The following is a 14,617-nucleotide window of genomic DNA, read 5'->3' as shown; positions in this document are numbered from 1 at the left end:
CAACCCCGTAGCTTATAGTGAACGCTGGGTCCTCCTCATGGCTGGATGTCCCGATTTAGAGTGAATACCAGGCCGTAGATGCGACATAACGGAGGCGCAGAGGACCATACAGCAGGCAGACAGCGGCCTAAGAGGTGAGCAGGGAGTTAAAGGATTTGTTTTACATATCATGTTTATTATGCATTGTGGTCCGGAGAGACCCAGAACATAATAAGTAACATTAAATTCGGGGAGAATAACCTCTGCAAGTTGAATTTCCCAGGAAAATCCACATAAACAGGCAAATTTGAGTTTTGTCTGATCCTTTCACTTCTAACTCTGACACTATTTTTGGATTGAAGTATCTAATGAGCCTGTCCTAAGGTCATTGTGAAGGGAGGGGAGCAGGGTCAGCTGTAACATCATCTATTGTGATTGGTGGATCCTTTGTTCCAGCTGTGTCTAGAGGTGTTACCCGTCATTGTAATCCTGCCTCTGCTGATAAGGAGCCTGCTGAAAACTCACTGGAAGGAAAGGAAGTACGAGTCTAAAAAAATTCTAGTGGCCAGTGTGAAAATTACAGGATAACAAACTTTATTTTAAAAAAAAAACAATGATTTATATTTATTTATTTTTTTAATCACAAATTTAAAGAAACAAACTTACAAGGAGCACTGATATAATGGGTCTGTTAAGTTTGCATTTTAGCTGTAAGGATAAGGTGCAGCAAGCTATTCTGAATTTTATTTTGAGAGCACAGAAACCTGATGGTTTGGACCCTCTTGCCAGTGTGAAGTGTCTGAGATGCTGTGGGAGAGGGGCTTCAAAATGTCTATGAATAAAAGATATCGCACACGTATACTTTGATATAAAATAAACCCAGTATACTTACCGAGGCTTTGATTACTTTGTGTGTCACATCTGGATGCCTATGAGCAAATGTAATACATGCCATGCGTAATTGAGCTAAAGAGTCATATTTCACCAGATTGATTGGTCATACAGAAGGAATGTGAGCAATGCAGTGTGTAGGTTATCGTTCCGCTTATTAGGTGCTCAGTGATTGCTTACCGGTGATGATCGATTTCCAAAGACAATACTCTATTAATATATTATCTAAGAAAACATGAATTCTATTTTAAAAATTATTTTAAACCAAGGGGACCCTCAAACGCAATCTGCCACCACATTCTTGCCACCTTATCTGAGAGCAGCATAATGTAGGGCTAGACATCCTGATTCCAACGACGTGTCACTTACTGGCCTGATTGCTGTAGTTTCATTAAAATCAGTATTTTATCAGCAGGAGATTATCACTACATGACTAGTTGTCTGGTGCCATCTAATCCTCTTGCACTGTATTACTCCATCCCCCTCCATTGATTGGCAGCTTTCTGCCTATGCACAGTGTACATAGAAAGCTGCCAATCAGTGGTGTGAGCGGGGTTATACAGATCTCAGTATTCAGAGAACTGTTAGATCTGCAGCAGATAAAACCAGGATTTTATAAAGACCATAGCAAGCAGCCCAGTAAGTGACATTGCTGGAATCAGGGTCTCTGTATCTATATTATGCTGCTTTCAGATTTGGTGGCAAAAACCTGGCGACAGATTGCGTTTAAAGCATTGTGGCAATTTTCATAGTGGTGGCCTATAAGCAAACAAGTTGCACTACTTTAACTCTGAAGAATTGACAGGTTCGAGAGACCCCAATGCTTTCATTCTTCAATGGAGGTCCCATTAGTCAGACCCACTGATTAGACATTGAAGACATATCCAAGTGATAGGACATGAATTCTTATGGTGGAAAACCCCATTTAAGGTGTTAGGGTATGTGCCCACGATGCAGAAATGAAGCAGAAAATTTCCGCAGCGTTTCTGCATGTTCTTGGCAGTAAAAACGCTTGCGGATTTTACACACGTTTTTAATGCGTTTTTGCAGCGTTTTTACATGTGGATTTGACTTGCGTTTTTCAAATGCATTGTGACCTCAAATCCGCATGTAGAAACGCATAAAGAATGGACATGCTGCGGATTTTTCCGCAAGGAAAATCCACTGTGGAAAATTTCGCAGCATGGGCACAGAACATGCGGATATTCATTAGGGATCATGGGGCACGGATTACCAAGCGTTTTGCAAGCGTTTACGCTGCGGAAATTCCACATCAAAAACGCTTGAAAAACGCATAGTGGGCACACAGCCTTAAGGTGACGAGATGAATCAAGTGACAGAATGGCTGGATTTGATTTAATTTGCCAGAGATATGAGTAGCAGATTTAAGGATTATTCTTAATGAGTAGAGGATTATCCTGTGATGACTGAGCTTGCAACAAGCCTGTCACTACATAAAGAAACACTCCTGATGCCGATATTACAGAATCCAGCAGAGAAGTATTTATTTCTACCGTCAGCTCATTCAGACATAAGTTGTATTTTTTTCTCATACATGAAAAAGTTGACAATTTTAATTAGTGTTTTGGGTTTTTCTTTTCATCAGTGTTTGGTCAGTATGTCAGTTTTTACCATCAGTGTTTCATCAGTGATTTTCACATATGGAAAAATAAATTGCAAAGTCTCTCCTATATATTAAAATGTCAAAAACACATAGTGGTTGGATTACACATGGATGCCCTCTGTGCGCAGTCCGTGATTTTACGGCCCCAAAGAATTATATTGGCAATTTTAATTTGTGACTTCTATCAAAAAAGGACGTGTCTGTGACACTGTTATGGACACGTGAATAGCACCATTCAACATAATGGGAACAGGTTCTAATGGTGATAGAACTTGTGCTTAATAAAAATGAGGCCTTAATGTGAGCAAAATCTGAATTTTCCATTTTAGCCTTTCTGATAAACTTTAATTGATTTCTTTCTTCACTTGGAAACATGCACACGTTTCATAAATGCAATTAAAGATGACTGATCACCAAGCTAGACCCATTGAAAGGCTCCTGAAAAGACATGGGCATTATGCAGTGAAGCAAATCCCACTAGGTTAATTGGCCAAGTGGGATCATCTTACAGACTCTAGATCTCATTTAGAAGAATTTTGCCAAGCAGATTGTCAGGTAATCTCAGCCAGTCAGTCAAGAAGGATGGAGGCTTGGATCTAGCAGTGCACACTTTCTACTGCTCCTGATCGGATTTCTTGAGGTGCTTATTTACAACACACTAAGGGTATGTGCACATAATGTCTCTCAGGCAGATTCTGCCTGAAGAAGAGCTAAAAAATACACAAAAAAAGTGAACATATGCACAGCAATGTCAAAATGACTTGCAATGCATATGTTCTGTCTTTTGTCACTTAAAGAAGTTGTCCGCTACTTGGACAACTCCTTGTCATTCCCCACACTTGGCCCCCATAAAACAATAAATCTTATACTCACTTCTCGTGCTGGCACCGTTCCAGCGGTGTCAGAACATGTGGCCCTGGGGCTCCCGTGGGGTTGTTGTGACACATGAACTAGGCGCCCAATCAGTGCAGCGCCTTCTGTCGAATTGAACATGAAGAGGAAGTCAGGGCTGCAACTGATCTCACTTCCTCTTCCTGTTCAATTCCTACAAAGGCAGAGACAGTGACACCAGTTCTGATTGGGCACCTGGCTCATGTGTCACAACAACCGCACAGGAGTCCCGGGGCTAGAACGGCGCCGGCACAGGAGGGGAGTATAAGCTTTTTTTATTTTACCAGGGCCAAACATTTAGATCAAGAAAGGCTTGTCCTAGTAGTAGACAATCCCTATAATCATTCTTCAGTATGGATGCCGCCAATATGTTACCCATGGAATCTAAAAGAGAACTCTGGCATCAAGGAAAATGTCCAGATTGCCATCAAAGAAGATATTTCAGGAAAACGCAGGCAGTTCAAAAAAGAATGCCATTACGCTGGAATCTGAAAAATGCTATGTGCATGTACCCTAACTCCTAGGTGTGGCCTTTATCATAGTTGCAAAATGCATAGAGCTGTAACATTACCAGAAACAATCCATCAGCCATCAAAATGAATGAAACACCAAGTTAACCATTCAGAATCTTTATTTCCCTTTCGCCAGTAGAGATTTCATTCTGAAATTGTAGTGTCATTAGTCTTCAGGGGCGAAGAAGCCTGCAAGGCACCCTGGGCAGTGCCAGGTAACAGGTACATACAGTGTGTTGCAGGCATCATGGACCCTGAGGATATAAGCCCTTGGCAGAGGAGTCATACACTTTTTTATACGGGGGTTGTGTTTTCAGGAGGACACTGTGTGACTTGACTTGAGTTACACATGAAGCTGGAAGGAGAGGAATTTACAGACTAAGTGGATGTGCTTTACACAGTCTCAACTTATTTACACACAGACTTCACACAGACACCCAGAGCCAGCAGCCCTACTGCCAGAAAATAGAGACTATCCTTGTGATGGGCCTATGGAATATCACACTTCCAGCTCCCAAAAACCTTGTAAAAAAGCAAAAATGTGAAGTTATTGTTCATATTGCTCCACTGATGCATCTTTAAAAACATACTGCTCCAGTTTAAGGGAAAGAAAAGCCAGGCCTCACCACAACGTCTATATTACCATAGAAAGTCTTTGTCTCTAAGTGTAAATACTCAAAAGCTTCTTTTCATTGTTTTGTTTGTTTGTTTTTTTTTGTAAAATAAATAGCCAGTGTTATGTTCCAGTGGTTTTTTTTTTGCTTTTTTTATATATATACTTTTTTTTTTGTTTCATAACAAACAAAAATAATCAAGCATGTCTTTAAAATGTCCCTCTTTTTTTTTTGTTGTGAAAAACAGCACGGAACTTTGCAGAAAAAAAATCTTGACAGTTGTATTTATGTGAGCAATCTACTGCTGGGGCCTGTTCCGAGCCATCCTTGCTTCTTTTGTGGTGTAGGAGATGGTTGAGTTATAAGGATATTACCTTGAAACAAAGGGGCAGAGGACAGGCTCTTCTACTGCAGATTCGGGTATTCAAAATATAGGTTTAGAAATTAAAAAGAAAATGTCTTCATGGTGACCAAGCTTTGTATTCTAGCTACTGTTGTTCAGATGCAACAGAGAGCAGCTGCAAAACAATATAGAGGCCCATTTACCACATTGAAGACGAGAAGGTGAAGACAGTAGAAAGTCCTTCTGGTACATATATTAGAAACCGTAATGCAGTATATACTAGGGAGCAATCCTGGCCTCAACCATCAGAAGAACAAACTGTTGGTGAGCTTGACCCGCTGCGTTTTAACAGCAAGGTCATTTGGCATGCTTTACGTTACCGTTCTAGAATATAGCAGTATGTTATATACTCCTTACCAGAAGCCAGAACAATCCAGAGAAATACTATTGGTATGGTGCCAGGTGTCATCAAAGCAGCATATTACTACTAGTTCCAGAAATATTTCACCTTCTTGTCAGTAGCATCTGTGTAACACCATTAATGTTCTGAAGAAATCAGATGAAGCAGTTAATTGGGTAGTACAAGATTTTGTAAAACTTGCCAGGACACTGGGGACCCTCTATAATAACCATGTCAATTATAGTCCATCGATCCTGGAATCCCGCCGATCTTTGTTAGCTACCCTGCAGCGACTAAGCTTGAACTAGTCTTGTGACAGCCAAAACTGGGTAGTGGGTACGTTGACGTTGTAGGACAGTTAACAAAGACTGGTGAAACCACTAGAGCTTGTTGGGTTTATTAAAGAGTGTCAGCAAGTTGAAGAGCTTGGTGCACCCTTGGAGTGACCAAACAATCAAGTGCACCTTTTCACTTACCTTCCCCCCTACTTGTTTTCCATCTATAGCTGCCCTTCTCTGGCTCTATGAAGTCAGAGCGGTCTATCAAAATAGAGGGGAACGGGGAGAGAGAGAGGGAAAACAAGTAGGTGGGAAAGTGCACTTAAATGTTTGGCCATACCAAGAGTTTTCCGAATCCCTGTATGAACAGTCATACTGTGCTGACAACAGTCCCTTTAATTGTAATGCATTGCTTGTGCTCTAGCCAGTTTCAAAAAATCTTTGACAAACTATTTAAATCGTGTGTGTGTGTGTGTGTGTGTGTGTGTGTGTGTGTAATATATATATATTAATCTGGAAAAAAATGAACTATTGATGCTGTTCTCCAGCTGTCTTTTGAGAGGTGTATGAAGGATGAGTAACCGGTCCAGAAGGATGAAACAGAGAAATAGGTTCATAATAGTACATCACTTGGGAATGTGGTTGTGACTAGTTTTGGTTTATGTTGTCCCAGCTCTGTATGAAATAAGGCTACATGAATAAGACAAGCTATTGGCACCTTGATTTGTAGGAAGTTCTGAAGCCACAGCAGCCATATTTGGACCAAAGAAAAAAGAAACATCTTGTATTGCAGCTATAAGGTTGCAAATGTACAACAATTTTAAATACATATTAAAATATATAACCCTGTGTAGCTTTGGCACATATAGTAGGTGCCAGGCATAGCTGGAATAATTCATGATTGTTTGATCGGTGCTGGCAATAAAGCATCCTTTCTGACAGAACCTAGTGACAATCGGGACTTCTGCCTAGCTGACGTACCTTAGATTCCCATTGGTAGCCAGTAACTCTTTCTTAAACGGAGCTCATCTCAGGGTTACTACATCAGGCACCAGTCAAGCACAGTAGATCCACACACAACACGCACACACCACACATACTTGATACAGGGAGCAAATAAAAAAACATTATTTTTCTGGTCTGACACCAGAAAAATCCAGATCACCCTTTCAGTCTGAAGACATCAAGTTTGTGTGGGTGAGGGATTCACTCTGGACCTTCAGTGCTGTATGTGGGGAACTTCTGGATCTGACCTCACCCCTTGCTTAGTGTTTGCTTTAACCCCTGGCATGTAGTGTCAGGGATAAGGATGTGCCCTATTTCTTTTGCAGGCTCCAGGGGAAACACTTAGCACAGTCCAATGTATTTCAGATTGTTCTGGATAATAACATCTGTCACTGCGTCAAACACAAACTGAATGTTGCTGGTGTCCGTAGCGCAAGTGAAGTGTGAATAAATCTCCTTGGTCTCCTTGTTACGATTCAAGTCCTCAAACTGACGCTGGATGTAGACTGCCGCTTCCTCATACGTATTCTGTCCCTTATAGTCGGGAAAGCAAACGGTGAGTGGGATGCGTCGAATCTTCTCAGCTAAGAGGTCCTTCTTGTTAAGGAAGAGGATTAGAGAAGTGTTGATAAACCAATTGTTGTTGCAGATGGAATCAAACAGGCGAAGGCTTTCTGCCATGCGGCTCTGTATACAAAAGAAAAGAGTTCGCTGTAAGTCATAAATATAATAGGCAGGTATTAACAAATCTTAACTTTCTGGAGAAGGATTTCCTGCAACATTCTTAAACTACGAGGTGAATTTCTGAAGGCAGTTACAACATTTGCGAGTACAATAATTGAACCTAAACCTAATGAGGTTCAGTCAGTGGATGACATCAGAGTGGATAGTAGCCTGTTGTAGCATGCGATTTGCCAACCATACCCAAGCATACTGTCAAATATGTAGACTCAAATTCTAGAGCAATTTATAGCTATAAAACCTCTTATTTTATAAATTTTTAAATCAAAATGGTTACCCAATTTCGCATTAATAGCTCTATACATTATTAAATAAATAAGGGCTAGGTAAAATCCATACCAATTAACAGTGAGGTACCACAGGGGGTAAGTATTGTGTCCTCTTCTTTTTAACATATTAAGAAGATAGATACATATCTAGTAGAATTTCAATATTTGAAGAGGATACTAAACTCGTCAAGGCAATAAACAGAGGAGGATAATTTAATATTACAGAATCATTTATTTAAGCTGGAGGCTTGGGCAGAGAAACTGCAATTGAAGTTTAAAGCGCACCCGTCAGCAGGATTGTGCTCAGTAAACTACATACACTGTCAGGTGGGCGACATTACACTAATTAATATGATACCTTTGTTGATGAAATTCTTGTGTAACCTTTACTTTCAATTTAAATTTAATGATATGCTCGTGCTCCGGGGCGGCCTGTGAGGGGCGCTCTATCTGGTGCTCTGATGACAGCTCACTGTGCCTTCACTGACCTGCCTATTTTACAGAATGCATCTAGTAGTGCAGGGCTAGGTAAAATAGGAGGCAGGTCAGTGAAGGCACAGTGAGCTGTCATACGAGCATACAGATGAATATGTAAGCAGAGCACCAGATAGAGCGCCCCCCACAGGCTGCCCTAGAGCACGAGCATATCATTAAATTTAAATTGAAAGTAGAGATTATACAAGAACCACAGGATGGATTTCATCAAACAAGGTATCATATTAATCAGTGTAATGTCGCCCACCTGACAGTGTATGTAGTTTACTGAGCACAATCCCGCTGACAGGTGCGCTTTAATATAGATAAATGTAAGGTCATGCACTTGGCCCGAGGAAATAAAATGTACAGTTATGTACAGAATGATAAAACACTGGGTAAGACGGTCACTTAAAAAGACTTGGGCATATGGGTAGGCAGGAAACTCGGCTTTAGTGACCCGCGCCAGACAGCTGCTACCGAGACAGTCATGGGATGCATTAAAACAGGCATAGGTGCTCATGAGAAGAACATAGTTCTGCCTCCAAACAAGTCACTAGTGCAGCCACATTTATACACTGGAGCCCAAAATTGTACACAGTATTCTAAAAAGGACATAGCTGAACTAGAGCGGGTGCAAAGAGCAGCCAAGGTCAGTCAGAGGGAATGGGTGAACTGCAATACCAAGACAGGTTTTCACACCTAGGGTTACTCAGTTTGCAAAAATGCAGGCTTCAGGGCGATTTTATTACAAATATATGAGGAGACCGTACAGAGATCTTTTTACAACTAGGCCTGCAATGATGACAAGGGTGCATCCTCTGTCTATAGGAAAGAAGGTTTAATCATAATCACAGACAGTGATTCTTCACTGTAACAGCAGTGAGATTATGGACCTTTTTGCCACATTATGTTGTAATGGTTTCTCAAAAAATATAATAATATTACAGGTTATGGGTACTATATTCTGTGATGGGATGTTGAGCCAGGGAACTAGTCTGATTGCCATATCAGAAGTTGGGATTTAATTGTTTCCCTAATCTGGGGTAATTAGGTTTTGCCTTTCTCTGCATCAGAATGTTAAGTTATAGGTAGAACTCAATGGAGTGTTCTCTTCTTTCTGCCTTAAAGGGGTTGTCCACTACTATTGATAATGTGCCAATGTATTTTTATGGTGGAAATAAGTTTATTTGTAATTACCTTGTGCTGCTGTTCTTGCCTGTGAGTGGCGCTATCGCTGGCCGCTCACAGGCATCACGTGACCCCCGGCTGCAGCCAGCTCTGACACTCGCTGATGTCACTTCAAGTGAGGCGTGTCATCAGTGACGCGGTCCCCGCTGGGTTGTAGGCGGGGTTACCCTGCGTGTCACACCCAGCATCCACCGTGCACTTTCCCAATGAATGAGGGGAGAGAGAGCGCGCGCGCTTTGGATGCTAGGTGTGATGCGGGGGGGATAACCCCACCCACAGCCCATCACTCACCGTGGAACGCAGCACTGAGTCACACCCGGCAGGAGCCAGAACTTGACGTGACCTCAACGGATGTCAGAGCCGACTGCAGCCGGGGGTCACGTGATGCCTGTGAGCAGCCAGTGATAGCTATATTTCCACCATAAAAATACATTGGCACATTATCATTAGTAGTTTACAACCCTTTTAAAACTATGCAACTCTGATATAAACACAAAGAAAACTTAACCATGCCACATAAGAGTTCAAATAGGGCAACTTGACCCCCTACTATTGCTAACATTGCTGTCTTCTGCTTCTCTGCACTGACTAGTTCACAATGGGGAGGGATACAACAGGGAGCTGCTGCATATACTCTATGGGAAACATAGAAACCACTGAGCGCCGTAATAAATGGAATATTGCTACCATGAATATTGCTACCATGAATATTGCTACCATGAATAGAACCCCCCCACCGTACATATCACGTCTTGTGTTTGTTTATTCAGATCAGAATACTTTGTAGAGAACTAGGGCCTGGGCAGTAACCCCATTTTACAGACACTTCCTTGTCCTTGTCACCAGTGACCAGGTGGTTCGCGGCTACTGCTAGATAATTAACAAGCCAATAGCAATGATAAGCGAGATTATGCCGCAGGTGACGGAGCCCACTGTGTACACTCAGTCTGATTCAAGTAATGTCACGGATCCCCTTAGGTAACATTGCAGCCACCACAATTATAATTAAACTAACAGACTTTGTGTGAAGAATTAGCATGCATATGGCTCACTAACCTAGAAATTTTATCCTGATATTTTTACAATAAATTGTGCTTTACATGTGAGATCTCTAAGCAAGCAAGATTAATAAATGTCTCATATAGAATTAATCATTCTAATAGTGTAATTTAATTTATTCAATAGCGGAATTTATTAATACGGACGCTTAGTCTAATAAAACTCCAGGTTGCACTGAGATTGTTAATTACTTCATTAATTAGTCATACTCCATGTCACTCTGCGGCCCTACCTAATACAGCCACATGCATCAAAAAAGGGCGCCAAGACTTCTAACCAGTTGTGTTTAGAGCAAGCCTGCTCTTGACTACAAGACAACATCTGCTCATTGAATTTTAGCAAAAGACACCACCATAAAGTCACAACAACTTGACTCAGCCTTTTACCTAGGGTTATATGATGGATTACATCGTTTTTATCTTCTGCAGCAGTCAGTGCTAAATATAATTAAAGCACCACTCCAGTGATTTTTTTTTTAATTCAAGCGCTAGAGTGGTTCTACCAAGACCCTTGCACCTAGTCTTATACTTACCAGCTGCCGTCTTCAGCTCTTCCCAGCACAGTCATGTTGTGACCACAACTTCTGATTGACCGCAAATCAGAGGTAACAGTTACAAGCTCTTCTGGGTCGTTCCAGCAAACACTGGAGTCATCCGGCAGGTCACAAACTGCTGGAGACTGACCGGAGCGGCGCCGATAAAAGATGAAGACAGCATCTGGTAATATAAGCCTGTGGGCAGGGAACTTAGATTAGTAGCACCACTCCAGTGCTGCAATTAAAAAAAAACGCTGGAGTGGTGCTTTACATTATCAATGACTCTACTGAGTACCGTACATTGTAGGTTTTGTTTTTCTTAACCAAAGATTAATCAATTTGGGACCCCACATGGAGTAAAAACAATGGCTCTTCACCTCCCGAAGCAATACCGTTCCAGTAATGTTGACATCACTGTTCTTGGAGGGTGACGTGACATTGTTGTGTCACGTGCCGGCTGCAACTCCTCAATATTCCGTCAGGGCAGACGTCCGCTCTGACGAAATAATATAGTAGGCACATGACACAACAAGGTCACGTCACCCTCCGGGAACAGTGGCACTGACATCACTGAACGGCACCACTACTGGAGGCAATTATCCATTGTTTTTATTGCATATGGAGTCCTGAATTGATTAAGCTGGAGTTGTCCAGTTAAAACCATGTTCACACAAGCAGCTTTTTTTTCCTGCTGCCAAAACCTACTCTCTTAGCAATAAAACGTTGTGTTCAAAACACAGGTTTTGCTTTTTTTTTATGGTGCCGATTACATGTTTGATTTGTTTACAAATTACAATACATGTTTAATAAAGTTAGTTTTATTCACCTAAAATGCTGCAAAAAAAATGGAGCAAAACCTATTTGCTGTGTTTTTTTCACTTTCTCACTGCTATCTATGGGTGAAAGAATTGACATGCTGCAAATTTCAACAACACTGCAGTACTTAAATTCAGTCAGGAAACAAAATAAGCGTGTGCATGAGATTTCTGAAATCTAGTTTTTGCCGATACTGTAAAAAAACTGATTATTTTCTTTAGAAAAAAAAAAGAACAGGCTATGTTCACACACACATAGCATTTTTGTTTGTTGCCAAGATCAGTTTTGATATTCCACAAAGAAAAAAAATGGAATATAAAGTGTGACAAAGTCACTGGTAGTGTGTCGGAAGGGAGATATGTGTCACTGAGGCTGTTAGCCTCAGTGATGTGAAAACATGGAAGTTTCTCCTGCACATTAAAAGGAATCTGTCACCCCCTGGGAGATATCAGACCTCTACTATGGGCATACAGGTTATAGAAAAGTAATCTATACATACCTGTATGGCCTATATTGGAGGTCTGATTGCAGAGAAAAGTGTTTTTATCCACTCTGTTCTCCACAGGCTTGGCGTCCAGGGGACGCCAAGAAATCCCCCCTGACTCTTTATTATTCCCCGAAATCCCCGCCTATATGCTTAGTTATCATACCCCCCCCCTCCCCTACACGTCACAGGGCCCTGTGACGTGCACTGTGCTCCCTGACTTCCTGGGCATGCGCTAAGCGTCGCTCACTTAGAGCGTGCTTTGCTTCATCCCATCCCGTCTCTCCGTACACTGCGCCGCAGGGTTCTATTGCGCAGGCGCCGGGAGTCACTGTCACTTCCCGGCGCCTGCGCAATAGAACCCTGCGGCGCAGAGCACGGAAAGACGGGACCGGGATGACTGAGTAATGTGACTACTAGCTCTCTCCGACAATACTATAGATTCTGAAGTCTGCAGGGACAGAGTGACTGCAGACTTTCATTAGCAGACCGGATAACCCCTTTAAGGTCATTCCGATCTGTGTAACCTATTAGCCTAGAGGAGCAGTGGAGAGGATGGCATTTAAATGAGCCATGTCACTTTAGGCATGGTTACCAACACAGTGAGGCTCACTGATGTTGTACCCACACCCTTTGCAAACGCTCGATTACTAGAATAGCGCTGATCCAGTGCTATTCTAGCCCCAAATTGGTAGTTCATGCAGTTGACCTGTGATGTGCCAATCTCAGCACTGACTGGAAGAATAGGGCCGGAATAAAGGACACAGTGAGAGCTTCAGACGGAGCTTCTGCGGTAAACACATTGGAAATATGCTCATGGCCAAGGGAATAAGGGTTGTAAATTATGGTCACTTGTCCTGGAAAACCCCTTTAACAATATTTAGTGCTACTGCAGACAAGGCAGAGGGGAGAGGATCCTGGTGTAACTAGTTGAATTACAACCAAACACAAAATGTCAAGAAGAGGGGTGGACATAACGGATTTCTTGGGAAAAAATACAGAAGAATTCTTTATGTATTTTTTTATTGTAATACAAGACAGAATAAGGGTTTGTTCGGTACTTTTCTATTGATGGTCTAGCCTAAGGATAAGGCACCCCCGCCAATCAGCTGTTCTCGATGGTGGCCGGTTGTACTCAATTGGGGAGCGGAAAAGCACAGCTTTGTCAACTCTATATAGGCCACAGCAGGGTACTACAGATCCACCTCTGTTCATTTGAATAGGGGCCGTTGTACAGTACCCGGCCGCGGCCACTATACAGTTGACAGAGCTCTGTACTTTGCATCTCTGGAACTGATCACATCCAGGCGGCAGCTGATCAGCAGGGGTTGCTAGGTGTTGTACTCCCACCGAATATTAATGGCCTATCCTTATAATAGGTCATCTATACTCAAGTACCGAACAACCCCTTTAAGCAAGCCACTCAGTAGGAATATCAAACGGCCATTTTCCTAACAGGCCGTTCATTTTTAGATTGTAAAAGTTAGTCTGGGCTGCCATTGATGGGATACCGATCCTCAGCTTAAACTTTTCAACTACAGCACCTGATGATGCCCCCCCCAAAAAACCATGGTAGATTGACTTGTCAACAGATATCTGCCGGCATCGGTCAGAAATTGCTGTTTGTATTAACCCTGATAACGACAGTTATTACTAATATTCTTTATATGCGGACGATGATTAGTCCCATAGAAATGCCTGTTACTTATTTGCTGGTCATTTCACTACAGTTTGTTTAGGCTGGAGGAGCTATGTGCAACGGAATTCAGAATAGTCAGTAGTTTTAAGAATTAGTTAAAAAAAATTAAATTGTGAATAATTACATTATCTTTAATGAAAAATATTAACAATTTAATTGCCAAATGAGCTTGTTGTCCTTTGTTCTGTATTTCAGGCAAGAAAAGGATTAATCAGCCTCTCGGCGTAACTGCTATTCATGCCATTTGTCTTGATTTGTCTGTACGTTTTATAGATCTGCAGTCAGTTGTTCTCAGTAACAACCAACCCCTCAGTGGGCTTCAACGGCATACAGAGCAGCAGGGGAGAGATGCTCGCCGAGACGGCCATGTTGGGGGTAACCATGGGAATAGCAACAGGCAGGACCACATGAGAGGAACATGTGTCTTGGGTGTTCCCAGCTGAATATGTCACATGGGTCACAATGTAAAAATTTTAATTATCCCAGACACCAAAATTAATTACCGAGAGGCAAGTGAGCTGTATAGGCCTAAGGGAAAGGGAGACGGAATGGAGCGAGGGAAGGAGGAGGGAGGGGAAAAGCAGCCATATGCAGTATGGGGATAAGTGACGTTTTTCTAGTCGCTCTTCCACTGCTTTGCTTTTGGCAGAAGTTCATAGAGAGTAATTGGATTTATTGTGAACACGCATGCCCGGTTGGTTGTTGTGGGGTGCTGATATAGCCCTCCTGCGACACCGTCCCATACCCACAAGTTAATTAGCACATCAACCCCCCCCCCCCCCACACACACACACACACCAAAAAAAAAAATC

The 14,617-nt window shown here is 42.0% G+C and overlaps 2 protein-coding genes across 6 annotated transcripts in view; one reads left to right on the top strand and one right to left on the bottom strand.

Moving 5' to 3' along the window:
• RSPH14 (radial spoke head 14 homolog) overlaps nucleotides 1-14,617 on the top strand; it is a 263,097-nt gene that overhangs the window by 68,004 nt on the left and 180,476 nt on the right. The window lies entirely within an intron of this gene.
• Nucleotides 1-14,617, bottom strand: part of LOC141258852 (guanine nucleotide-binding protein G(z) subunit alpha) — a 245,866-nt gene that overhangs the window by 89,883 nt on the left and 141,366 nt on the right. Inside the window, exon 3 of one of the 3 annotated variants that reach the window (XM_073674054.1) lies at nucleotides 3,999-7,224. The exons of the other annotated variants lie outside the window; for them this stretch is intronic. Coding sequence (XP_073530155.1) covers nucleotides 6,880-7,224 — 345 coding nt within the window. The 3' untranslated portion in view covers nucleotides 3,999-6,879. Of the gene's footprint in view, nucleotides 1-3,998; nucleotides 7,225-14,617 lie in introns of those variants that run through there. 3 annotated transcript variants of the gene reach the window in all.

Source organism: Phyllobates terribilis, unplaced genomic scaffold, assembly GCF_046119375.1.
Source record: "Phyllobates terribilis strain yellow unplaced genomic scaffold, ASM4611937v1 Scaffold_1__5_contigs__length_1240528914, whole genome shotgun sequence".
Lineage (NCBI taxonomy): Eukaryota > Metazoa > Chordata > Amphibia > Anura > Dendrobatidae > Phyllobates > Phyllobates terribilis.
This window is presented reverse-complemented; position numbering and strand designations above follow the sequence as displayed.